This window comes from Brugia malayi (genome assembly GCF_000002995.4).
Source record: "Brugia malayi strain FR3 genome assembly, contig: Bm_v4_Chr1_scaffold_001, whole genome shotgun sequence".
Lineage (NCBI taxonomy): Eukaryota > Metazoa > Nematoda > Chromadorea > Rhabditida > Onchocercidae > Brugia > Brugia malayi.
The window spans coordinates 5,849,209-5,876,081 of NW_025062475.1; the positions used below are offsets into that span (position 1 = coordinate 5,849,209).

The following is a 26,873-nucleotide window of genomic DNA, read 5'->3' on the forward strand; positions in this document are numbered from 1 at the left end:
ACATTGTTCTGTTTAGCTTCTTCTAAACTGTGTATTTGATATCTGGGAAAGATTTAAAAGAAAAGAACTGATCAATATTATCATTGGTTTCATTTATAATTGACGCACACTAATCTGTAACCGGTATTTACAGGTATTGTAAAAAATTAGTTTTGCTACTGAGAGCAGAATTTTGGTAATATATTTTTTTTCTCTTTTTTGATCATCCAAGATACAAGGACATTTAAATTTGTGCGCAGCAGCGCAAAAGTAGCGTCGATGACGCATTTCTAATAGAATAACCAGATAGGCGGAATAATCAAACAAGCAACAGATTTTCCCTTCCTTTTTAATGTATGGTTGTTACTTGCTGTTAGCTTTAGTTTAGCATCATTAAGGTTACGAGATGCCATTTTTAGCAGTTAGATGCGATACTGATGGTAATATCCCGTGAAGGCAAAGCAAGACAAGACAAGGCAAAGCAATCACCACCATCATCATCACATCTGCAAGCAGAGTGATACGATAGACCTATTCCGGTTTCCCGCAAGAAGCTCCTTATTTTCGTTATTTCTTTTCGACTTCCACCGTTATTGCTTGTTGCTAACAACGATAACTGCTATTTGCGCTCTCTTTTCCACCTATCTCTATTGCGTTTTATTTACTCCGAAAAAAAAGTGAAATAATAAACAACGAAAAAAAAAAAAAAACGAAAAAACGTCGCTAATTAGCCTAATATTTGTTCTTAGACGTAATCGTACGTCTAAAACAATAATTATATCCAAGAATTATTAACTGTTTTTATACTTATTTGATGATGACTATTGTGGCCCAATTATCACACCTTATTATTTTATTACTACCTATTGAAATATGTGAAGCAATATTGTTAATAAACACAACATTACCAATGCTACCCGGTATGGATGTGATGAGTTCAAATAAGGAATTACACATTGGTATCATCGAACGAGTATCCAAAAGTGAATTCAGTTGGCTCAGGCGTCGACGTCAAATTATTGCTGGACCATTATATGAATGGCCATCCATAACAATCCCCTATATTATATGGGGTGGAGATTGTGAGTTTTTTTTAGCTTTCTCTTTTTAATTCCTAAAACTTTTCTTAATTCGCAAAACAAAATTTTAATTTTTAAGTATCTTTCTATCAAAATTTTAAGGGTTTTTCTATCATTTTAGCATAATATTATTCTGTAGGCATCTTCATTCCTTCTGAAACAATTAATTACTTTTCACTTTCACTGAATGCCCCTCAAATTCGAAACAATAATTTATATATTTGCTTGATAAGTTAAAAGAAATGCTAACGTATTTGTTTTACAAACAAATTAACATTAGTTATTGTTGCTGCTGTCGTTGTTATTACTGTTGTTTGTTAAAATGGTTATCTTCTGAAATATTTATGAATTAATAATTAAAAAAGTTTGAAATGCATTCAATGAAACATAATTGCTTGTGTATAGCAAATACTTAAATATAAATTGATGTGCTTATTTTATTTTATTCTCCAATAATTTTAAATTTGAACTTTATTATATTATGATGGTATTTGATGCATATGAAACAAGGAGGAGGAAAACAACAGAAGGAAAAGATTTCAAATTTCAAGGAGAAGGATGGAAAAGAGCGGAAGGAAGAGGAGGAGGAATTGCAAAACAAGTCTTTCGTTATTTCAAGTTTTTTGCCCTTTTAAGTCTCTTCGTTTAAGTGTGTAACAATAACAACAACAACAACACTATAGTATTAATTTATATTCAATATTAATTACTTGATTTTCCTCATCTTTGCTATAGAAATATAATAGCTAATATTAAATTCATTAGCAAATAGATAATGAAACGAATTTATGAATTTCTTTGAAATATAATGGTTAATGCGACCTTTCTTAAATGATTGTTTTTTGTGACTTCTAATGAAATATTTCATTCACATTAAATAATCATTAAAAAAAAGGAAGAAAAAGTAATATTAAAAGATACATCAAAAAAAAGTTTTATTATCTGCTCCTATCTAGATTATTTGATTTGACGTGATATCAACCTTACCACAAGTATTTCGAAGTTTTGTTACAAATAGTTGTCTCTATTTGTGAAATGAAACACTTCAGTATGCAAAGAGATAAGACCTATCTTAGTAATCTGATATGTTAGCTGAATCTACTTTAAAAACTTTATGCATTATTTCGACCTATCTTAGAAACCTGATGCGTTAGCTCAACCTATATTAGCAATCTGATATGTTAGTTTGACCCCTCTTGACTGCCTTAGAAAGCTATAATATGTATCTCTGAAGAGTTTGTTTTATCACTTATGTCTATAAGTTCTTTAAAAATAATACTTTTACAGGATTTAATTGATTGTTTAAATGCATACACATTTTACTAATTCCTTTTCGATTCATAGTCTGCAGTTAGGCTTTTGTACACTAATAAATTGTATAATTTTTTAATTAAATTGTATAACTAAACCTCTCGCCATTTTCTTCTCAACTTACGTTCCATGACTCTAATATTTTCCTTATTTACATTCATAAAAACCCAAATATGATAAAATGGAAAAGTGTTCGGTTCATAGGATAAAAAAGTATGAAAAAAGTTTTACATCTGATAAAAGTTTCAGTAAAGCTAGTTTTCCTGATTTACAACGAAATAATGTTTTGCAACAGTATTATTTTGATAAACTTGAATAATCCTTAAAATTAAGTTATTTACATAAACCAGAATTTTCACTGAATTAAAAAATCTCCTAATTGTTCCTATTCCGCTATTAAAATGCTTCTTTTCATTCAATTGTTTGAATGCAATTTGTGTGTAATGACGATAAGTGTGCAATTGGTAGAATGAGAGAAATTCTGGTATTTCTGCAGGCTGTTTGACATTTTTATTCTAAATTCAATTTACAACTCTTTCAATGTCATAATATAACAAACGCATGCTAATAACAATGTTTGATTTGATTGCCAACAAGAAACATTTCAATGATATCAACACTGATATCATTAAAATAAATGGCAGCGTAAAAAAGAAAGAATTGTTAATTTATATTGAGGAAAACTATGCAATATGACATCTGATGAGACTAATTATTGCATTTTTGATAGAACCGGATGGAACATTTTTTTTTTTTTTTTAATTTTATTTGAGTGATTTAAGACAAATGAAGGCAACTACAAAAATCAATTATTTATTTAAAGGATTAAGCGTAATTATTGAGATATGAATGAGATTTCAAACTAATGTAATTTTGTCGATTTGAATAGGCATTAAGCTTGTCGTAAATGAAGCAAAACTTTGGTGACAAAAAGCTGATTTCCTCATCAAAATAATCTATTTCTTTTTTACAATCTGACAAGGATAAATATTGTAGCGATAATAATTATTAATTAATATATTTATAGGATTGATCATAGTTTACGTTGCAAATTTTTGCTTGATCACCTCTTGTCAAAAGTTTCCAACAAAAAATTTTTATTGAAAATTTTGAAATTTTAATTTGGCTGTTGAATGCAGTTTAATTTAGCATTTAGCAATTTGGTGGAAAAAATGATAAATGATAGCATTTTACTAATAAAAAGTAAAAATTTTAACAAAAAGATAATTTCTTTTATATATCAAAGAGGAATAAAGGTCATTCATTGGTTTAACAAAAGAAGGAATGAAATGTTCCAGATGGTTACACATACTGTAATATTTGTTACTTCCCCAAGAGAAGGCATATTTCAAATTAATTGTAAGTAATTCTTCTTGACTTTTCAATTCTTATTTCACTAATTTTATGCAATTTTAAATTAGTTTACAATTTAGCAGATTCATCCGGATAAAAAAATCTCGTTTCCTTCCTTGAATTTAATTAATTGATAGAGATAATGAAACAATACTATTGCAAGGAATTAAATAAATCATGAAATGAGGGAGAGAGGGAAAGAGGAAAAGAATGAGAAAGAGAAGAGCAGTACAAGGAAAATATTTGTTTACATTTTCCTCACTACTACCACTACTTGTTTTTACGTTGCATTTCTGTAACCAGCTTGAATTGGTGATTTTAATTAAAACAGATGATAAGCAGTCATTATCTACATTACTATCATCATTATCATCTTCACAAATCATAATCATTGTCATCACTACCATCATCATCATAAATTATAATCATTATCACCATCATTATCAATCAATCAACTGAAAAGATTTAAGCTCATTTCACTTTTCGTTAAGCATAATGTAGATTTTATTCGAAAGTTTGAGACCATTAATGGAGAAATTTTTTATCCTGAAAACATAGTAAAGGAAACATCATTAAAATAGATAAAATCGATGAGAGTAAAACTAGTGTGAATTTATATTACATCAGAATTTATATTAAAATATTATTTCATTAGTGTATTACATTAGAATATAGCATTAATTTATATTACATTAGAACCTTTTAGGATTAATGTTATAATTTAAAAAACAATTTATGCATAAAATTTATTGGGAACATTTGCTAAACATACTCTTACAAAATTTTTATTAATTTACAACAACTAATCAATAATTCAACAACAAATTTGGTCATTCGTTAAAGTCTGGCGCATATATCAATGTTGAATTGTTCGTATTTGCAATTATTTTAGAAACAGATCGATTTGATCATAAATAGCTGAAAATAACAAAAATTCGAAAAAGTTTGGGAATTCAAGTTGTTCTTATTTTATGATTCTTTAGAGTCAAGTATTCCATCTGAAAATATTTAAGTAAAATAAAATCGAATAATTCAATTTGAAACAATTCAGCTTCTGATGATGACATTTTTCGCGACAATTGTTCGTTAAGTTTCGCACATATACATCTCTAGCCATTATCTTTCCAATATTTGATCTGATCTGAACTACACGTCATTATTTTCTTGTAAAATGTGTGCGTATTTGTTATGTTCTCATGCAATTGACGTCACTCGAATCTTAGATACTTTAATTTTCTAATTTATTGAGCGTTTTTAATATGACATTTTGTAAGGGTATCACATAATATAATAGTACGAGTTTCATCTTTGGTTGATATCTGTATTAGTAATATGTTAAGAGTATCAGTAGTAGTTAATAACGATGAAGCAACTTTTCCATGTCCTTATTGAACCACAATTCTTTATTTCATTTATACTACTTGAATACTACTGAATATTCGACAACTTTAGGGATACTTTTAATATTCTCGATGTCCGTCCATTTGTGTATTCATCGAGTATTCAATCGATAATTTAATGTAAAATAATAATTCAAAGAAATATGAAACCACAGTAAATGCGAAATGCTACTCCTTTTTTCTGAAGCAAGAAGTCAAAATGTCAGGAGTTAAAGATAAAACAATAAATATATGAGTAATGACAATAATAATAACTAATAATAAATTTTCATGTTTGGTTAATTTATGAAATTAACCTCAACGAACTGAAAGTTTAAATGGTCGTGTTAATTCTGTATATAAACCATGTTTAATGAAATTTTTTTGATGTAATTAATCATACTGTCAAATTTTTACTACTTTCGTATGACACACATTTGATGAGAAAAATTTCCCATGACATCAGCTGAAAATTAGCGAGAACAAATAATAACGAACTGAAAGGGAAATTTATTTCAGATGCTTTTCGAAATCTTATCCGACGTGGAATACGTATGTGGGAAGAAGCTACATGTTTAAGGTTTCAAGAAAATTTGCAAGCAAGAGATGCAATCAGGTATATTTTTTTCCGCTTTTGCAGTGAAAACAGTTTTTCATGTTTACTCTGATGCTTATTTAAAATGGTAAAATTTTTTTGATCTCAATTTAGTTTATTCAAAATAAGTGAAATGGTTTTTTTTTTTTTTTTTTTTTTTTTTTTTAAGAGTAGTTTATAGATATGTACTTGAACGAGGTGATAGTTGTTTCACAGAATATATTGGAAGAAATGGAGGATATCAGGATATCATCATAGGGAGCGAATGTGCCGAGGTAACAATTTATGTCTGACTTATCAAAACTCGTTTTTTTTTTTATTTCCAGTTTTTATTTTCTGTCTGGTTTATTTTAATGACTGTGTTTTGATTCACTTTTTATGAAATTACTCATATGGCTTGCTTATCCAATAACAATAATAGTTTTCTTGATATTAACTAATACAAACATTTTTATTTATACTGAATTGAAAAGGAAAAAAAAAAACTTATTTCCAAAATCATCAAAAATTCACAAATAGTGATAGCAAGTAAAATTATGTCTATGTCTTAACATTCATTTATATATATGGATCACAAAAAAGCAAGTTTCAGAATACCAGTTTGAAGACACTTTTGTACGGGGATGGAAGTAAATAGTGGGGGAAAAAAGGAAAGTTATTCAATTCAAATCATTTGAATAACCCTCCGTAATTGAAATAGTAATTTAAAAGCGTACTTGAACAATCTTTTTATTTTTGAAGAATCAGTTTTGAAAGAGAATTAACTGATGAATAAATCTTATGGCAAAATTTAACAATGAGTGAGTAAATATTAATTTGATGATTTGATTATCTATGGCGAAAATAAAGAGTAGGTATTGTATAGGCAGCATCTCTAAAGGCATATAATACGAATAGTCAGTATTTTAACAAACTTATTAAATTTTAAACTGAAATTGTAAGCTTCGTTAAAGATTCAACCATAACAAAGTTCAGTATGTAATAGCGAATGCCGTCATCAGTACGATGTGCATAATGATTAGAAAATTTTCATAGTCCGTCACTTGCTGGCAACGTATTTGTCTCACAGGTAGAGTCATCTTAGTCATCTTATCAAATGTCTCTCCCTAATGGGAAACAATCATTCATCAATGGAATAGCTAGAATATCTAAAGGAATACGTTGTGGCACACGAAACAGGACATGCACTGGGCTTCTGGCATACCCATCAACGGCCTGATCGGGATCGATACATCTCAATCAACTGGAAAAATGTTATGGATGAAGCTACAGCATCTTTCATGCCATTTCGGAGTATGCTTCAAGCATTTGGTATTAGACAAGTAAGTTTTATTTTGTATAAAATAAAATTTCAATATTTTTATTTGTGAAAGATTTTTAAATTTGTTAGAAATGCTTTCATTGAAAATGGCAGACATTTCTGAACAACTTTAATATAAAATCTAAACGTCACGAATTAATGATACCTTTGCAATGAATATAATATATTGTTAAAAATGTTAAAAAATATTTTTTTTAATTTTTAAAAGTTATATTAACGATTTGTAAATATCTTAAGTACGGTAAGTAAACATTTACAAAATTTTGATAAAAGCCACTTGAGCTGACATATTATTTTCATCTTGCATTTCATATCATGAATACTTAAAAAATGCTTAGGCTTCTATTCAATCAGTTGTCTGATTTCTAAGTTTTTATTATTTCATTTAGTTTTATTCTATTTGCATATGCTTTGTCCTTTTAATCTTAAGAATTTAAAATTCATTTCAGTTTAAAATCACGAATCAACGAGACATTTGCAATGAATGCATAACACATTGTTAAAAAATAGTTTTAGAATTTTTAAAAGATATAAAACATTAGAGGGCAAAGATGAAGGGAAAGAATGGAATATTCATCACTGATAATTTAAGTTGTGCATACATTAATTTGTTAAGGAAAATGCCTTGATGTCCTTATTATTGTTCTGTTTTGTAAAAGTTCTTTATATAATGTTTGATGTGAAGTATTGGTGACAGAGGGCTCAACTTACATGGAATGCTCTTGCTGATACCAAATAATCCGGTAATTATTAATGATCAGGCAAAAGGTAAATTAAGTATTTTAACATTTGAGACTTTTGGTACCATCAAGAGCACTCCACAGAATGAACTTCCTTCTTCATACTCAATCTATAATATTTTTGAAGATAAACGTAGAAGAATTATTTTTCAGATTTCTTCAAATTTCTCATATTTTCAGATATCACCTCGACGTATACCTTATGATTATGGTTCATTAATGCATTATCATGCTGTGGCGCATGCTGTCCGTGTATCTGATTTCACTATTGTTCCCAAGGAACTGAAATATGTAACGACTATGGGTACCGAGAAAATGGCTTTTTTGGATGCCAAAGTGATCAATGATATCTACTGCTTAAGTATATCATTCACAATATGCTAAGATTAAGCAATTAAACGTTGAACTCAATATTTAACAAGGAAAGACAGTTTAAAGTTGGATCATATTTGAACATATCTTATTATATTTACAGATGCTTGTGCAGGTCGACGACTACGGCGTTGTTTAGCAGGAGGTTACCCAGATCCAAATAATTGCAATCGATGTCGATGTCCAGAGGGTCTAGGTGGCTATGATTGCAGTATATTGCAACCATCGAGTAAGAAACGTTTTTTTTTTCCTTTTTTTTTTTTTCTAGAAAAAGTTTCTTCCAACTTTCATGTTTAATTATTCAAGTTATTATCGAGACATGCATTTGTCACTACTGTTTGAAAATATGCAGAAAAAGGGAATAAGTTTTACGTTGATGAGTTTCATGTACATCTTGATGCCATATAAATTATCGCTCATTATGGAAGCATTCGTTTCAGTTTAAATTTAAAGTTTCAGCCTATTTTCTTTTAAGCAAAAGATTTCCATTTTACTGATAATCATGCTTATCATAATAATAAACGCGATTATCAGATGTTTCACCTTTCTTTCCACTCTTCATCAGAACTAGTTTTGAGACGAATTATGTCTTGCGAAAGGAAATTTTCGAAAACAGGTTCACTTCAAGTGCGAAACATACAAGAGATGGTACTATGAGAATACTTTACAAGGGAGAGAGAGGTATAGGGAGAGGATGGGAAGAGAGAAAGGATTTACAATTCGCAGATTGAAATTTCACTCATCTCTCTGGTTGTAAATGACATGTATTTAAGTAAATATGTTTATGTTTGTGAATACTGATTGCTCGGATGTGTTTGTAATCGGAGAAAATGAGAGAGAGAAAGGTCGGTATGCTGATAAAATTCTAAGAATCTTGAAGAGTTTTTACTGATTTAAGACTTCGAAGAAAAAGCTGAAACGTATAATGGAAATGGAAAACTGAAGGAAGAAAAGTGAGAACATTAAATGAAAAGAGAATTTAAGTTTAAATCTATTGATGGAATCCTTAGACTAATGGAATTCAAGGTCAAAAAAGGTAATATAGATTCTAAGAAGGTTTGCTATTGCAATTTTAGTTCGGAAAAATATTTCTAGCATGTGGTGCTGAATTACATGCAACAGATAAATGGCAAACATTAACCAGTCCAAAAGGTGGAAATATCGATTGTTATTGGAGGATATCGGTAAGCGATATGAATTCTTGATCAATTAGATATTAACATTACTAGTATTAGTGATAGCTTCATTCATGTACTGATAATGATTGCTATTAATTATTCCTCTAATCACTCATTATTATTTCCACGCGACACATTTTGTCATTATTTTTTTCCTACATATTTACTATTTAGTTTTGTTTTTTTTATACTTTTCGTTATTTCTTATGTTCCTTTCTTTCACAAAAGACTGCTTCAGTTCTATTTCTTCATTTCCGGTAAAATAGGCTTAATTATTTCAGGTTCCGGCTGGAAATCGAGTACGTTTTCGTCTTAGTGACGGAGAATTTCCATGCTCATACGGGTGCCAATCATATGTAGAAATTAAGCATAAGCTTGATATTAGGTTGACTGGTTTTCGAAGGTATGGTTTTAGTTTTCAATTATCTTTCTAACTTCATTTATCATCACTGATATTGCATATCATATATAGATCATAGTGAGAAATGAGCATAAGCTCAATGTTCTTCTTGTGGTTTCTAGTTTCGTTAGTATTAGAAGCAAGGAGACAAGTGTTAACCACAATTATTTATCACAAAGATTTGTGTTTTCCATAATTACTTCCTCTTCTTTTAGTTGTTGCTATCGACCAAAAGAAGATTCTATATCAGAGAGTAATCAAATTTTCGTTATCTTCCATCCAAATGGAAAAATGGCAAGATTCACTCTTCGATATATCAGACAACAATTATAGTGAATTGATACTAACTTAAATCACCCAATCAAATTTAGTTTATTCGTAGATTCAGGAGTGAAAACTAAAATGAGAACAATCACTTTTAAGTGATTGAAACAGCTTCATTAGGAAATATTCTTCCATTAGGTTTCTTTTAACATGATTTTGTATTCATACTTGCTATGTATTAATTTCTTTTCACTTCTCAGTTTTATTGAAATCTTTAATGTAACCATTTTTTCATTTCATTTCATCTGATAATATCAAAGTTACTACTGATATTCACAATGAATGCTTGAAATACATTCATAAAAGGTTTTCATTAGTCTACTTTCTTTCTTTAGTTTATTGTTCAGAAGTTTGCAAAAGTCTCTCTTTAAAAAAGCTAAACTTATATTAGAAACTAAGTCGCTTTCACAGTACATTCATATGAACAAGCATATTTACAGATGAAAAGGGGAAGACAGATCATTAATTTCTATTTTGGATAAGATAACATAAAGTTAGCAAAAAGTTTATGAAAACTAAGTTTTCATTCTACTTCGCTTTCTGTTCGCCTTTATTTGACGTCAACAAAAAACTGAATACTTTTATATGATGTATAAACATATGCAGTGGTGTCGCGATGCTTTAAATTTCTCCTCAATATAGGCGAAATTTTGTAACACGTAAATATTTAAATTGTTGATTTGATTGCGCATATAAGTGAAAGCTTTGTCAAATGGAACATGATGAAATCCTGATAAGCAAGTTAGTTAATTTCATGGAGCTAATTGCTATTATCTCAAGTTCTTTTTAGTAATTATAGGTTTCTTGAAAGCCCTGAAGCTTCAGTTCATTTTTGTAAATTCTGGTTTTGCATGAAAGGCTTTCCGATTTTTACTCGCTCAGAAGAAGTATGGTGATAGCAAATGATCCAGAAGATTTAAGTGACTGAATTGAATAGAAATCAAAAAGCTTTTTTTTTCATTGTTTTTTTGCTACATAATCATCAGTTACCTTTCCATCATTGTCATCGTTTAATTGACAAAGTGCTACCTTTAGTTCAAAAATATAAAATAGTCTCGATTACAAGAAAAGAATAGTTGTAATGATACGAGACAAACGTATCCTGACGTAAATATGTTAGAATATTAGAACTTGAAGTATTTTAATATTTAAAATTTTAATTGATATCTTTTAACGAATTTCTTTTTGGTTCTTTTCATATTACATATAACTATAAATTATAAATGTTGTCATTATGGAGGCGTCATTTTCTCATTTCCGCATTAATTTTTGATTATTCTTTGTTTCAATAAAAATTTTGCTTCGATGCATTCTGTTGCTTCTTGACTTTCCTTCTAAACGTTATAAACGTTCTCCAACGGATTGCAATAAAGGTGCAAAATCCGGAAACAGTTAAAATGGACAAATAAATTAATGCTGAACCAGCAACTTCGAATACTGAAAATTATACTTATAAGTGAATAATCAATCAATCTATCAACACCGTTACTTCATAGTATATATGGGGAAAAATGGCGGAAGTGTTTCCAATGAGAAAAATAAGATATAAAGAGTTTCCACGAATGTTTATAACTATTCTACACATCATATCTTTCTTATTTATCCTATCTCTGTTGCTAGTTTACTATACCCAAAAATCATAGTCTAGCTTTTTCTTTATAAACGCTAAGATACATTAAGGTTTCATTAAATATGTATGACCTTACGCTGGAAATGATTTGCTTTAATTGTTGGGTCTTTGCCCCTTTCTGCTATTCTTTAAGATACAAAACAGTTAAGAATAAAAGACTTACTATCAACTCGATTTCTATAACAATGAAAGAGATGATATACGAGTGCAATTAATAGTAAAAATATGATGGCTAGCTGAAATACTGTTCATGGTGATTAATAATAATAATAAAGCAACTAAAAGAAAAAACTTTAATTATGAGAAACAAAAGAAGAAAAGTTTGAAAAGGATTCTAAATTGTCAAAGAGGATAGAAGTTAATTAAAATTAAAACAATAATGATTACCGTTGCAGCAAGTAAGGGCCAAATAAAATTCTCGTTTATCGCGGAATAAGCCGCCAAAATAGCAATAATGATAAATATAATAAAACAGAGGTAGTCTGCAAGAGCATGCACACCTTTACCTTTCTGGATTATAGAAAGTAGCAACAAGAGAATAGCCAAGATGATATTCACTGCGGACATTACATACATGCATGACTGCAATCAGTGCATGAATATGCAGGAAAATTGTGATCAAAGGAATAATTTCATCCACTTCTACGGTTATTTATCAAGTTCCCATTCAATTTCAATATCACATAGGTGGCTGCTTTTTGCATATATATAATATTGGGATGCCAAAAAAGGATGTAGAATGGGTAGCAGTGGTCATTTCATGTTGAAATGTTCGTTTTGATATGCTCAAGGCTGATTATATCAAATGATTGTGCTAACCTTTATTGAGAAGATGCATATTTTAGAATGATGAGCCATAAGTGAATGAAATAACTATTAGTGCTGAATGAAAATTACAGTTTTACAAAAAATAAAGTATTATCAAGTGAGTTATATTTGTTTCGGCAAAATAGTTTTTCAAATTAGTCGTAAAAATTTTAATAGTTTATTTTAATTTCTAAATCATTACAGCTACATTAATCATTTAGCAAAAACAAAAAATGAATAAATAAACAAATGAATAAATTGATTTCAACTACCTAATGATATGAAATAACATGAAATCGAAAGAAAAGTTAAATTATATTTTTATTTACTTTCTGATGCTTGTTGCAAAATTGAAAAATTAAAATTAAGAGATGGGTCAGAAGATATTATGGATCACTGCACTCATATTGAATTACGGAATAACTATTTCTTCACTTGCATTCTAAAACATCACTAATTTTCGGTTTAGTATTTATTTATTGAATTGATGGAACAATAATTAGATATAAAGATGTAATTGATCCAACCTGTTATTGGCAATGAAAAATTATACAATAAATGATTACACTAAAGCATATCACCTATCAGTGCTCTCAATATATCACCCATGTAATAAAATATAGAAATGTTCTAGTTTCAGTGTGTATGAAATAAATAATAACTTCGATTTGCTAATGTAATTTTACTTGAAAGCAAGTGAGATATTCTACATGAATATACATGAACTTGTAGAAGTTCATGTAAATTAAATCCTTGAAGTAATGCTATCACGGATAATCGAATAATTGATTATTCATAAACTAATTTAAGCAAATTTTGCGTAACAATGCTAACATAAATGTAATTATTATGTTGAATTTTTCAACTGTACGGTCTAACTGCAAAAGCATTTCATTCTGATTTATAAGAAGAAAATTACAAATAGTAGAATGGCACTTAATATTGATCCACCTGAGATTACTTTTCCTGCCGCTGGTGGCAGTACAACTGTTAATATTATCAATCAAACAGAAAGTCGTTTAGGCTTCAAGGTAATATTTTTAGTTCAAATTATAATTTTGCAGTTGTATACTTGAGGCATTTGATTTTCCATATTTACTTATAAGTATTAATTCAAGAAATATGTTTCAAAAGGCTATAAATCATAAATTGATACTGCATATAAGCTCTAGAAATGAGATGATCAATGTTACAAGCAGTTTTAAGTGAATGATACTGCCTGGAAAATTCTGTAACTCATTTATAGATTTGTTTGATAGAGAATAAAGATTACATTTAAGGTTGATTAGCATTGGATGAGTAAGCTTTAAAATCTATTTTGATACAATAAATGAATTTATTAGAATTTCTCATTTCCAATTTACTTCCTCATTCAACTTTGATAAAATAATCAAATAATTAGTAATTTATATCTATTGTTCAAAAAAAAAAAAAAAAGAGAATCCAGGTAAAATCAACAAACAATGAACATTATCGCGTTACCCCAGTATATGGATTTGTTAATAAAAGTGACAAAACTGAATTAACGATAATGCGTCTGCAAGGACCACCCAAAGACGATAAATTTGTGGTGCAATGGGCTGAGGTGCCAGATGAAGAAGATGATCCTCAGGCACCATTTAAAGCTGGGGCTCAAGCTGGTGAAGTGATTCTACCTGTAAAAGCAGAATAAATTCCCCGTCGAGTCTTTATATCATTGCTTTCCTATCAATTATTTTATATTCACTGTCGAAGTGATTATTAGTTTGCATGCAATAAACTCATCGTTCCTTAATTTTTCAACATATAAAAAAATAACAGTGTTTTCACAGATTCTTAATGTGAGCTGAGATATTATCATTTGGATATACGTGAAGCATTGTATTTTGGACACACGTGACAACTATCATTCATGTATCAGCATTTAAGTGCATTTGGATATACGTCAAGCTTAACTTAATAATTGTGTTAATGATTCAGTACATATTTCATCAGTTTAAGTTTTAAAATTGTTAGCAATTTCTGTCTATTTATAGTCGATCTACTTTTGAACAGTATGTAGTAATCGTTACGTCATATTTCCACAAATATTAATTTTGAAAGAATAAATTTAAATTTGTATAATTTTCTGAAAAATCGTAAATTTTTAAACCTAAGTTATTAGAAATTTTAGAAATTCTGATTAAGACGGATCAGATAGAAATTCTGATTAAGACGGATTCAGACGGATTTTATCATTTCATAATATTTTTTGAACAATAATTTCTTGTGTCACTCCTTACTAAATAGTTTATTGATAAATGAATCAGATCAAAATTCAAATTTGCCCTCAATGACGAAACATATGTGCTGACATCTTTTGTAGATATCATAGCATTTTCCCACTGCTATTTTGCATAAATTGGTTGTTTCTTACTGCAATGCATAAAAAAGAAAATTTAGAAAGAAAAAAAATCTCGAATAATATAACAAAAAGGATTGCAACACTAGGAGACTCATCATTTAAGAGAATTGAACTGTGAAAGTACTCTGTCAAATTAGGACGACAACTGAATTACAACTGATACATTAATGAACTTAGCATAATTAATTCGAAACTGTTGAGCAAAATTACGAATATAGTTCGTTTAGGGTAATATAAAATCGATCATTTCTGATTGTTCAAGTGTAGGAAATAAACAATTTAATAATGCAAGAAAACTAATAAAGAAAAATAAACGACGTAATTAATTTTCAACCTAAACTAGACAATATGAAGTTATTAAACGATATTTATGGGCGTCAGTGGTGTAATGGTCAGCATGGTTGCCTTCCAAGCAATCGACGGGGGTTCGATTCCCCCCTGACGCATCTGGGAGCAGTATTTTCTCTGGTCCACCGCCATTTTACAGGTTGTGGCCACCACTCAAAATATCCTACAACTCAGTTGCAACACACACCATACTGCTCTACATTATGTTGGCTTATGACCTGGTATGTATTTCACATTAAGGTTTCCAAGCAAATTTGGCTATGATACTTGGAAGTAATGCAGAACAAATAAAGTGCATGCTGAGTGAGAAGCATCTATGATAGATTGATTAAAAATGTACAGGCAGACACACCGACTGTATGCCTAATCGATCCTAAGAATGAGAAGTTTTAATCTGTTTGGAAATATCACTGATAATTTACAATGCATGGTCACTCTCAGGTAATCGTGATGATCGCCACTGGTCTTCTTCGTGCGCTGTTAACTTTTGATAAGCAAATCGTCCGAATGCATTTATGCTTTGATTACTTTGCATTAGCATTCAACGTGATCACATTGGTACTATTCCTTCCGGCCTTATTCTTACCAAATTCTGAAGGTCGCAATTTCGCTAATATATTACTGACTGTGTGCTTTCTGACTCAAATACCACTGCAGATATGGGCCATAACGGTGTTGCGTTCATGTCTGGAATTCTTCGTTTTGGTGCATGTATTGGTTGAATTGGCGGAGAGATGATTCATACAGAAATGAGACATTTGAAGACTGATAATATTACTAGAATATAAAGCTATGATAATTATTCTCATCATATGTTGCTGATAAAGACAAAAGTAATATTTAAACAAATGAACAACAAAATAGAAAAGTTTCTCGACGTACTACGGATGTCTTCTGATGAAATCTGTTTAGATCATACCTATCATGCTTAACAACATGAATTTCGCTTTAATTGAAGAACAACAAGCACTCTCTAACACTTCGGAATTTTCACCACCATAGCATATTTAGTGTACCGTGTTCAACAAACAGAGTGATAATCTGGCATTGTATCAGTGGTACCACATCACCACATTTAATTCTTGGCTTAAAGTTAATTGGATGCTGAAATACCTTGGAAACATTTGTGATACATGTCTATGTAATGCAGCTGTGATGCCGTGTATAAATATTCATACAGTTTAACATAATTTCACAGCTAAAATATGTTATTGTCAACAAATTTGTTTATAAAAACATAATTTCACAGCTAAAATATGTTATTGTCAACAAAAAATTTGTTTGTTTATATCACTCAGTGTCTTCTCATTCACTTCAAAAACTTGCATCTCATCTGACCATCAACCACATTGAACTTAGTTTTCCCAAAAGAAAATAATATAAGACTTTGAACTAGCTTTCCAACTTATGAGTTTCAGGTTCTTGACATGGATGTCCATATTAACAGCTGAAACTAGTTTATTATTTTGCTTCTTGAAAAGAATTCCTTAAATCATGAGTCTTAGAATATCGAGTTGTCCGGAAATCAATCCTCTTCCCAGTGTTATTTGAAGTCTATTTTTGAACGAACTGCTTCTCTATTTGACAAATAATTTTTCCACACTTTCTTTGAAACATACATCAAAATTCATCTGCTAACTTCCGTTTAAATAACTCTAATCGATAGATAATTTATCTCAAATGAATTTTATTCATTACAATTGATTAAGTTTAATAAATTTATAAACTTAATCAATTGTAATGATTTTTTGTAATGATTCATAATTGATTTTTTATTTGTGCGAATTATTCATTTGCATTTATTTTTCCCTTAATTAATCTGATATTATCTTTAATGAAGTAATTATCTCCTTGCAAATTAAGCTTACAAAAGGATAATTATACAAGAGCCAAATAGTTTAACACTCAATTTTGCTAGTTAGTCTGTCCAATTGTGACAAAGTATGCGTGAAAAACATAAAGAACAAGTGATCATTTTACAGGTCAGTCTTGATGACCTTCCTGTTTAGTTTTCTTCTGACCTTATTCAACCTTACGACAAGTGAAATAATTTTAACAGAGAATGTTAACTATGTATAACATATGGATGACAAATCTTCTTCACCAGTCCCTTATTTTCTTTCATTTCAAGTCAGAAAACTTCTTGTCCTTAATGGCTGAACTTCAGACTTAGGTTAAGAAACTTAGTATGAAATTTTAGTTCATTCAAAGAATTACTACTTCTCTTCTTTATAGCTAACTTGACGTTGCCAGAAATGTGGCAACTTTACATCATTGAATCTAATGACGGTTTACTGAGACATCTTGTTATACGATATTTCTCTTCATTAGATTCATTTTCATCATAGTTATTTCGCACTGAACGTCATGACCCCTCGGAATAATTTCAGTATATAGTATTGGATTAATCAAACAATAGCACGTAATTCTAGTTATGAAAGTTAACGATGCGTAAAAACAATTAAATAGGCAATTAATTGCTCGCATTATTCATTTCTACTGGTTAGAAGGAATGCGAAAGAAAATGGAAGGACTTCTTGTATGGTATACTGGGCTTTAATTTCTTTCTTACTTTTTGTACCTCACATATTGGAGTAATCTTACGGAGATTATACGCTAGCAGACGTATGGATGTAAAATTGTTTGATAGGTTGGATAAGGTATAGCGTAACAAAGTTAAGAGCCAAGTATTCCATTATCTACAACTATCCAACGTTATATTTTCAGATGAAGGGCATATGTAGACTTAAAGGAATCACAATGGATAAGAATGGGTAGAAAGCGGTGTAAGGTAGGACGAGAAGCGCGGATGTGAGATTTGCTGGTATTTTGTATGTCTTTTCAAGAATATATTTCAGGCTGTTTGCAAGAATGAATACGGAAAGTGATGAATTAGTTGCTGAGTTGCGGAAAGCTGTATCCATCAAGAAATCAGGTTACTATTTATCATATTTAATCTTCTTTAGAGCACTCCTATTATTTTAAATTTTTAGGAAGGCGCGATGCAGTTCTTTATCTTTCATTCACTCTCTCTCCTGCTTTACACATAAATGCTTTTAATTGCAGAAGTGGCTCATTTGAAGGAAGAATTTGGCAATTACAAAAAGCATTTGGCTCTATTGACATCGGAAATTGCTGAAGGTTTGTCTGATCTCTCTTATAAATTTCGAAAATTTCACCTTCGGCAACGATTTTTGCGTACTAGTTTTATGATTGCTGATAATATTTTAGCTAACTCTAAATTTTTGGAGTATTGAAGCAGTTTTGATTATCAGATGATTTCTCTACTTAGAATTGAAAATCTCTTTCTGAAAATTGGTAGAAAGTTGTATTGCAATTTTCCTACGTAGCATATTGAATGCTTACTGAATATATTCGTGATGGTTATAATATATAAGCAATACAGATTTCATTATTTATAGGAAGAGCGGAAATAGCTGCTAACAGAATCAAGATTGCCACTTTGGATGCTGACAAATTCTCATGCGTTCAGATAGAAAAGCTAAGTACTGAATTAATCGATAAGTAAGCATTTTGATCAACACTTTTTTGTTTATGCAGACTTCTTTTTGTTTTCTTGATTTACTATTCATACTTTTCAAATTATCCCATCAGTTCAAATAATCGTGTCACACATTCTATTTTGTTTAAAGTTCAATTTACTTCTTTTTGTATTAATTGTTGCTTTCCATTTTCTTTTGAAATATCATTTAGATTTGATGTTATGTGTAAAGAAGTATGTGCAATAAACGAAGAAGCAGAGAAACAGGTTGTCGACTTGCAGTTGGAAATTGAAGCAACAAAGGATGTCAAAAATGTTATTAGCGCTTATGAGGAAACATTAGGAATGTTACGTATTATGGTAGGTCTTTTCTTTGCTGTTTTTGTGTTCACCAATTGATCATTTCATGTTAGCTTCTCAACTTAGTGCTCTTATCAATTTTGTCTATAGCCATTTCAAATTGAAAAGTTATTTCAAATTCTCTGAAACTTACAATAAAAAACCTAAAATTAAAACCTACATCCTTTCTCACTGAATGCTACCTGCTTTTGAGTTTTTTTTTTTTTTTTTTTTTTGGGATTTTACGAAAGAACTTCTGGGATAAAATTCTAATCAAATTCTTTTAGAGATTTTGTGACAACGATGGCATGAATGATACACGTAGAGATATTGAAAATGCACAGAATGAATGTAAGCTACTCATTCTGTTTGGGTATTACTTAATGATTTCTTCTGACGTTTATCAATTGGGGAATTAATGATGTGTTTCAGTGCAGATGCTGTCAGATGAGATGCAAGTTTTTGAAGTGAATGAGAAGACACTGAGTGATAAATTGAGTACTGTTGCATACACTGACATTCCACTGGTAGTTAAACATCAAATTTAGTAAGTTTTTACTTCCAATTTGCAACATTTTTCATTCATCTAATTAATTATGCAAAATCAATCATACTCATATTTCCAAGAATGGATTTTATGTTCATCCTAATGATGCTAATAAGATTCAAGCCCATCTAATAGCCACTCGAAATTCCATTTCCCCATGGAGTTTCAATATACTCTCCCATTAAGGAGGACTGATGGGAGAGTGACAAAGTTTTAAAATTTATGTTGTTCACAATAGGAATTCATTTGCAGCGACAATTTAAAGAAGCGTAAAGGGGAATTGATTCGCAAACTTATGCATGCACGACTCAGTCGAAGCCGTCTGGATACCAGATTTGTGTTGAGCGATTTGTGAATATATCATACTACTATACCAATGTATTGGCGTATTGTTGGAGCTGGAGGTTCTACAGACACTAAGATGAGCAAACTTTTTTACTGATGGCAGAACCCGAGAAGGAATAAAACTAGGAGTATCTTCAGTATTGTTATTTTTTGCTGAATTTAAATACGTTGTTTTTCATAACCGTTTGTGGAATATTGCAAGACAGAACAATACTTCATATTGGACAGTAATACAATCTTTTTGTTTGAGTGATAAAAAGTATCAATTATAAGAAAAAAGGAGATGATGATTAATTTATATTTTGTGTTCAATGATCTTTATGCTTGTTTATAAACAAATTTGTTGACAATAACATATTTTAGCTGTGAAATTATGTTAAACTGTATGAATATTTATACACGGCATCACAGCTGCATTACATAGACATGTATCACAAATGTTTCCAAGTATTTCAGCATCCAATTAACTTTAAGCCAAGAATTAAATGTGGTGATGTGGTACCACTGATACAATGCCAGATTATCACTCTGTTTGTTGAACACGGTACACTAAATATGCTATGGTGGTGAAAATTCCGAAGTGTTAGAGAGTGCTTGTTGTTCTTCAATTAAAGCGAAATTCATGTTGTTAAGCATGATAGGTATGATCTAAACAGATTTCATCAGAAGACATCCGTAGTACGTCGAGAAACTTTTCTATTTTGTTGTTCATTTGTTTAAATATTACTTTTGTCTTTATCAGCAACATATGATGAGAATAATTATCATAGCTTTATATTCTAGTAATATTATCAGTCTTCAAATGTCTCATTTCTGTATGAATCATCTCTCCGCCAATTCAACCAATACATGCACCAAAACGAAGAATTCCAGACATGAACGCAACACCGTTATGGCCCATATCTGCAGTGGTATTTGAGTCAGAAAGCACACAGTCAGTAATATATTAGCGAAATTGCGACCTTCAGAATTTGGTAAGAATAAGGCCGGAAGGAATAGTACCAATGTGATCACGTTGAATGCTAATGCAAAGTAATCAAAGCATAAATGCATTCGGACGATTTGCTTATCAAAAGTTAACAGCGCACGAAGAAGACCAGTGGCGATCATCACGATTACCTGAGAGTGACCATGCATTGTAAATTATCAGTGATATTTCCAAACAGATTAAAACTTCTCATTCTTAGGATCGATTAGGCATACAGTCGGTGTGTCTGCCTGTACATTTTTAATCAATCTATCATAGATGCTTCTCACTCAGCATGCACTTTATTTGTTCTGCATTACTTCCAAGTATCATAGCCAAATTTGCTTGGAAACCTTAATGTGAAATACATACCAGGTCATAAGCCAACATAATGTAGAGCAGTATGGTGTGTGTTGCAACTGAGTTGTAGGATATTTTGAGTGGTGGCCACAACCTGTAAAATCGCGGTGGACCAGAGAAAATACTGCTCCCAGATGCGTCAGGGGGGAATCGAACCCCCGTCGATTGCTTGGAAGGCAACCATGCTGACCATTACACCACTGACGCGTCAGAAATCTCTCTAGAAAGCCGTCTGAACAATCTCAAAATAAGTTCGAATTTGAAACAGTTTAACGTACTGAGAAAGTCCACCGCTGTGAAAACGTAGAATAATTGCAGTAAGTGTAGCGAGGACATAAATGTATTCGAAGATAGCAATGGCTGTACAGCCGCAGCGAATAAGACAAGAAGACGAGCAACACAATGGCTCCAATTCCAAATGACGCTCGCAAATCCTGATGATTATTGCAAATGTTTACAGAAAAGGACCAACTACTGGCAGATTATAGTTCGAAAAATGAATAGATCTTATTGTGTAAAAATGAAATCAGCTAGAAAAAACATGAAAATGGTGTAAACACTTACTTGGGGTCAAGTGGTACAACCTTGTTATTCTTCCTTTGCCTGGAAGTCATCGTATGATTTCCGCTTACCGGTATTCTTTGTGTCATTATCATCCGGTGTTTCGGGGAATTCTGTGACGATACTGCAGCAAAAAGGTGTATAAAAGGAAATTATATGAGAGATGAAGTAGTTATTGCACTGTAACTGAATGTCTAAGTGCTATCAGTGCTCCCGAGGATTCTGTGAATGGAATGACCACCGAGATCATCAGATCCATGGCCCTAATGAAGTCATTCCATATTTCGATTTAACCTCATAAATTTTGCACCTACGCCAAAGCTGAACATGATTTCATGAGATGAACTGCCTAAGATAGACAAAACAGAACCTGAGTGACAACAATGGCAGTCGAAATGTCGTAACCACTTAAGCACTGACCAATGTGGAATCACAGGATAGTGCTCTACCCGTCCTCCAGACACTTCGGTAGATTTGATGTCATTATCTGACACTACCTGTTAATGCACATTGTTCATTATCTTTCTACTACCTGCATCATTCTTTTCTTCCTTAATCGTAATGAGATTTCGACCGTACCACTAATGAAAGTAGTGAAGTACAGTATCTTTGCTTCGATGAGTGAAGACAAAAGTCATTTAAGCATATATTGATTAAATACTGTCATAACATATACTGAAATTGACTTTAAATTGATCAGACAGAAGCTAAACAACTCTGTATACATCACTGAAGTCTTAGCTAATAATAGATAAATGGCTGGATGGATAGAGAGACACACTTACTTGTTGAGTGGTTACTCTCGTGGCGTTCTTTTCATCTGTCACCGATTGTCCTTCTTCCCTTATCCAAAACATTCAGCGCCTAAAATAATGCCAGCCATATAACAAACATAAAATGACAACAAATAATAATGACAATGATCATATAAAGGCAATCGTCACAATCCATAAATCATTCTCACATTCTTCACTTCAGGAAATTTTCCAGAATCCTTGCTTCTCTTATACTTAATAGAAATTAATAAATAACAAATGACTTGGACAATTCTCTGCTATCTTCTCTGATACATTTGACAATGTTAAGCTTAACAACTGTTTATATTAATTCTAAATAGCGAAGTTAGGCTGGATAGAATGAGAATATAACCACTGAGCTAAAAGCTTAATGGTTATAAAAATACATTTCCGGAATCAAATGGATTATTAGAAGCCATAAGGCAATTCACGCTTTAGTTAGTCCCTGAAACGGAAATATTTCGCCTTTGAAAAAATTTTATTGGTATTTGTGAATCATTCAATCTGCTGCCATATTTCAAATTTTCTCCATATAATCTTTTCATTTATGCACAGAATTGCAAAAAACCAGCAATAAATTGCATAAATTGCTCCTTTCATTTATAAATTTAATAAAAAGTAAATCCACCAAACATCACAAGAAATAACTAATCTTAAATGATCAAATTATTGTTTGATGATTATTGTGTGTATGATTAGCGAGATTCGCATACAACAAGATTGCCATACAGAACGAGATTGTCTCCATTAAAATGAAATGTCAGCTATAAAGAAAACAGAGAAGCAATTTAATGATAGCTTTTTATATGGAATATTTAAAACTAGAGATATAAAATACAGTTTTTGTAAACTATCCGAAAGTATTTCATAAAGAAGTTTTGATAGAGAAAATTGAAGATTGAGAATAACATTAAAATGTATGTGATAGATATGAGCATTGCTTTATCATTTTTGTTTACCACTTTTAGTTAGAATAGGAAAAAATTGAAAATATTTAAATAGAAATCTGTAGACGGAAATATTTAAATAGAAATCTGTCAACAATATTATTTAATTATTTTAAATCCATTTCTATTCCAAAAACAACTTCCGTTTGGTGGCATATCTATGTCATCATGCAAGCAACATTTTCTTTTTTTTGATAATTTAAATAATATACTTGATAAAAATGTATACTTCAAATGTTAGCTAAGTTATAAAATGACAATTCATTGTCAACCATATTTTATTTAATCACATTTAAGAAAATAATTCACTATCATAATTTAATCATTAATCCAATTGTTATCACTTTACAAACATGATATTTTGTTGAACAAGTAAAAGCCATTTCTATTGCAAAAATAATTTCCAAATGATTATATAAAATTAATGCATTATCATTTTTTCACTGACTTGTATCATATTGTGTGGATTTTGACAGCTTTTAATTATATCCCTTTTCCATATAATATGATAGTATGAAAAAATACATGTTCTACTGAAGTGGAATTATGTTCTTTTTTTCATAGATTTTGATTTCGATTCAAATAGATAAAAGTGAAACGATATGAAAGGATATTTATTGCTTATATCCTCAATTTCACGAATTTGAATGAAAGTAAAGATAAGACGAAAAGTCTTTATGCGATTCATCGTTACTTGTTTCTAATTCTTCATTAGTATCTATCTTCTTGAGAATATTTAATCTTTAAGAGTACTTCTTTCGATGTTGCTCTATTCAACAACTGCACTTTGGCTGGTAGTGTCGTCTGAGAGAAGAGTAAGTTGATGACAAACAGATCGAGAAGGAATTTGGACTCGCAGAGTACCCACATATGATAATGTCATCGGTTAAGATTAAATAGATGAACTGAAGTAAGTAAAGCATATGCCAGATAATATAGTTAAAGACATGGTGAAACACAAAGTTTTATAAAGTGCAATAATGCTCAAATGGAAGCTTTTTATGTCATATTGGTTAGAATTAAAGACCAAAGGTCAAGTAGTTTTTGATCTGTTCAGTTCGTATTATTTCTCATATTATTTTCTAATATATTCTTCAACTGATAGCTTATGAGTGCTCTTTTAAATTCACGAAACAAGCATAAAATAACGCATAACTGGATTTAAAGTTATTGCTGCTACCTCGGGTACTCTTGAAGAAGTATAAGTAATATAGTAGGACCGATAGATATTGTGAGGGATAAGAAATCATTTTTCAAGCACTTAATTTGATGCATTAATAAAGACGAATGTTACACACCAATTGATAATTAGTGGAACTTCACAAATGAAAGGATGAATTGAAATATTTCAGTTTTGTTAATTACTGCTTTCTGGCATATACCCATAGTTATTCTTGCTATTATGAGAAAAGGTTTCAACATTGGTGAAATGATGCTTGAAAAGATGAAACAAATTTTAAAAGTTGGAATGATACAAAAAATGTAAAAAAAAAATAAAATTCTTTAACTTGATATTGATATCGAATATCAGTAACTGCGAAATAAATTTTGCGGTATTGAATAATCCTGTCTATATTGTTTAATAAAATATAATATGGATGCTTACTAGATATTGTTGAAAAAAATTCTTCAATTTTTGATTTGGAAATATTAGTTAATTTTGTTCTTTATTCGAGTTGATTTTATCCTTGATTAGCATTCCGATATTAAAAATTTTGTAAAACTTATTATTTTTTGGCTTTTATTTTAATAACGCTAGCTAATTTTCAACTGCAAATATATTGGCTTATTTCCGATATTTATCTCTAGACAATGTTGGAAATCTTAATTATATTTCAGTTAATATATCGTAATTCCAACTATTCTTCTTTCCTTTTATTTTTTAAATCAATTTCTACACATAATAACTGATCAGGTGATAAAATAACACTGATAGCATTTAATGATTTTCAGATTCCGATGGCAAATAAATTAAAAGGCTTCAATCTTACAATCAATTCATATTCCTGGAAATATTGAGTTTAGGATTGATCTGAACTCCTAAAATTTCGTCTCGTCTGGTGTGTTTTTAAGTTGATATTGAACTAGCTTCATTAAGAGTGATTATAATAGCTTATCCCATAGATAAATCTATTTCTTATCACATCTACTATGGAATTATTTGGAACTGTAATATTTTTTATACTATCAAGCAAGAAAGTGAGATTTTAAAATTTATTCACTTTTTAATTTTTTTTTTTTTTTTTTTTTTTTTTTTTTTTTTTTTTTTGTACTATTTTAGAATAGTACTGTTTCAGGGATATGACAATAAGAGTATGCGAATGAAGTCGAGTTATCTTCATTTCATGTATCTCCTGTAATGGAAATATGAAGCAAATATGGTAAGTTTAGAAAGGCATTCGTGATTGATATATCTTTTAACGATTTTAAAAGTGATAAAGACTGATAGGATGATACATTGGGATAGTGATAAGAGAGTCTGTGCTTTAAAGGTTGGTAGTTTAAACACCTATTTGATATGCACATCAAATTTTATTGTCTGATAAAGAATTCCATTCAAATTTATGAAAGTCTCTGATTAGACAAATGGAAATCCATATCAGTTCGAATGAAATTATCTGTTCCAATAAAGGAAGCATTGCTTGATAATGCCAAACGAGGTATTATCACTTCTGTTACATTAATAGTATGCTCCCAAAGTTTCAATTCTTTCAATACGTTCTTCGTCACATTTGTTAAGTCATTCAATATCCTGGAGAAAAAAAAAAAGAGATAATTAAATCAGTCCATTAACAACTTTAAAACCAACTCACAACTATCATTTATCGAAAAATTTAAGATTTGGCTCCTGTCATAATTCCATCCCAATGATAAAACAACAAGAGTTTTTGGCCTCAATATATACATTTGACCTCTTTTGCTATTTATTAATATCGTCAAAATGTCAGACGAACAGAATTTTTGGCTCTTAGCTAGATGATGAATCTTACCAACAAATATCAATTACTTTTTTGCTCTTTTTTTTGAATTACATTTGTCTGAAACAAATAGCCATATTTTTCTAACCTTTTCTTTCCTAAGTTTGTGATATATTTTTAATTGTTAACATGGCTTACATCTGATTCAAATTGTCAACTTTGTTTGTTGTTATCATCATTTTTTCAGTGTCTATAGTAATTCCTCGTTGTGTTATTGCCACATTTAACGAGCTTTTTGTATGAATAGCTGAAAAATTTGTTCCTTAAGAACTGAAGAAATGTCCCTCTCACTTCCCGATATTTTCCAGTGGAGCATGGTTGATGCCATCTA

General features: G+C 30.3%; 6 protein-coding genes across 7 annotated transcripts; 4 read left to right on the forward strand and 2 right to left on the reverse strand.

The window, feature by feature from the left end:
- Nucleotides 1-796: 796 nt before the first annotated feature.
- On the forward strand, nucleotides 797-10,040 carry Bma-toh-1 (Nematode astacin protease protein 30, putative; the record flags this gene model as incomplete). Its single annotated transcript, XM_001899642.2, has 9 exons — nucleotides 797-1,061; nucleotides 5,621-5,717; nucleotides 5,878-5,971; nucleotides 6,851-7,018; nucleotides 7,938-8,118; nucleotides 8,233-8,358; nucleotides 9,225-9,313; nucleotides 9,589-9,710; nucleotides 9,923-10,040. 9 exons carry the CDS (start codon nucleotides 797-799, stop codon nucleotides 10,038-10,040), a joined length of 1,260 nt encoding a protein of 419 aa, XP_001899677.2.
- A 1,276-nt stretch (nucleotides 10,041-11,316) lies between these two features.
- On the reverse strand, nucleotides 11,317-12,519 carry Bm674 (Uncharacterized protein; the record flags this gene model as incomplete). Of its 2 annotated transcripts, none has more annotated exons than XM_001899643.2 (4): nucleotides 11,317-11,468; nucleotides 11,825-11,897; nucleotides 12,049-12,243; nucleotides 12,481-12,519. In XM_001899643.2, the coding sequence occupies 4 exons, from the start codon at nucleotides 12,517-12,519 to the stop codon at nucleotides 11,317-11,319; spliced, it is 459 nt and encodes a 152-aa protein (XP_001899678.1). The 2 variants fall into 2 exon arrangements, with proteins under 2 accessions (XP_001899678.1, XP_042932616.1); XM_043076682.1 differs by having other exon boundaries at nucleotides 12,049-12,143; nucleotides 12,481-12,499.
- An 878-nt stretch (nucleotides 12,520-13,397) lies between these two features.
- On the forward strand, nucleotides 13,398-14,140 carry Bm5773 (MSP domain protein; the record flags this gene model as incomplete). Its single annotated transcript, XM_001899644.2, has 2 exons — nucleotides 13,398-13,499; nucleotides 13,916-14,140. The coding sequence occupies 2 exons, from the start codon at nucleotides 13,398-13,400 to the stop codon at nucleotides 14,138-14,140; spliced, it is 327 nt and encodes a 108-aa protein (XP_001899679.2).
- A 1,059-nt stretch (nucleotides 14,141-15,199) lies between these two features.
- Bm10882 (Uncharacterized protein) lies at nucleotides 15,200-15,857 on the forward strand (the record flags this gene model as incomplete). The annotated part of the gene is made up of 2 exons (XM_043076683.1): nucleotides 15,200-15,420; nucleotide 15,857. Coding segments are annotated over 2 exons (222 nt in total).
- A 2,213-nt stretch (nucleotides 15,858-18,070) lies between these two features.
- Nucleotides 18,071-19,942, forward strand: Bm10881 (Uncharacterized protein; the record flags this gene model as incomplete). The annotated part of the gene is made up of 7 exons (XM_043076684.1): nucleotides 18,071-18,134; nucleotides 18,266-18,340; nucleotides 18,622-18,724; nucleotides 18,914-19,061; nucleotides 19,328-19,391; nucleotides 19,473-19,587; nucleotides 19,840-19,942. 7 exons carry the CDS (start codon nucleotides 18,071-18,073, stop codon nucleotides 19,940-19,942), a joined length of 672 nt encoding a protein of 223 aa, XP_042932618.1.
- An 812-nt stretch (nucleotides 19,943-20,754) lies between these two features.
- Bm2784 (uncharacterized protein) lies at nucleotides 20,755-22,677 on the reverse strand (the record flags this gene model as incomplete). The annotated part of the gene is made up of 6 exons (XM_043076685.1): nucleotides 20,755-21,051; nucleotides 21,272-21,353; nucleotides 21,538-21,693; nucleotides 21,824-21,944; nucleotides 22,191-22,317; nucleotides 22,606-22,677. 6 exons carry the CDS (start codon nucleotides 22,675-22,677, stop codon nucleotides 20,755-20,757), a joined length of 855 nt encoding a protein of 284 aa, XP_042932619.1.
- Between the last annotated feature and the right edge of the window lie 4,196 nt (nucleotides 22,678-26,873).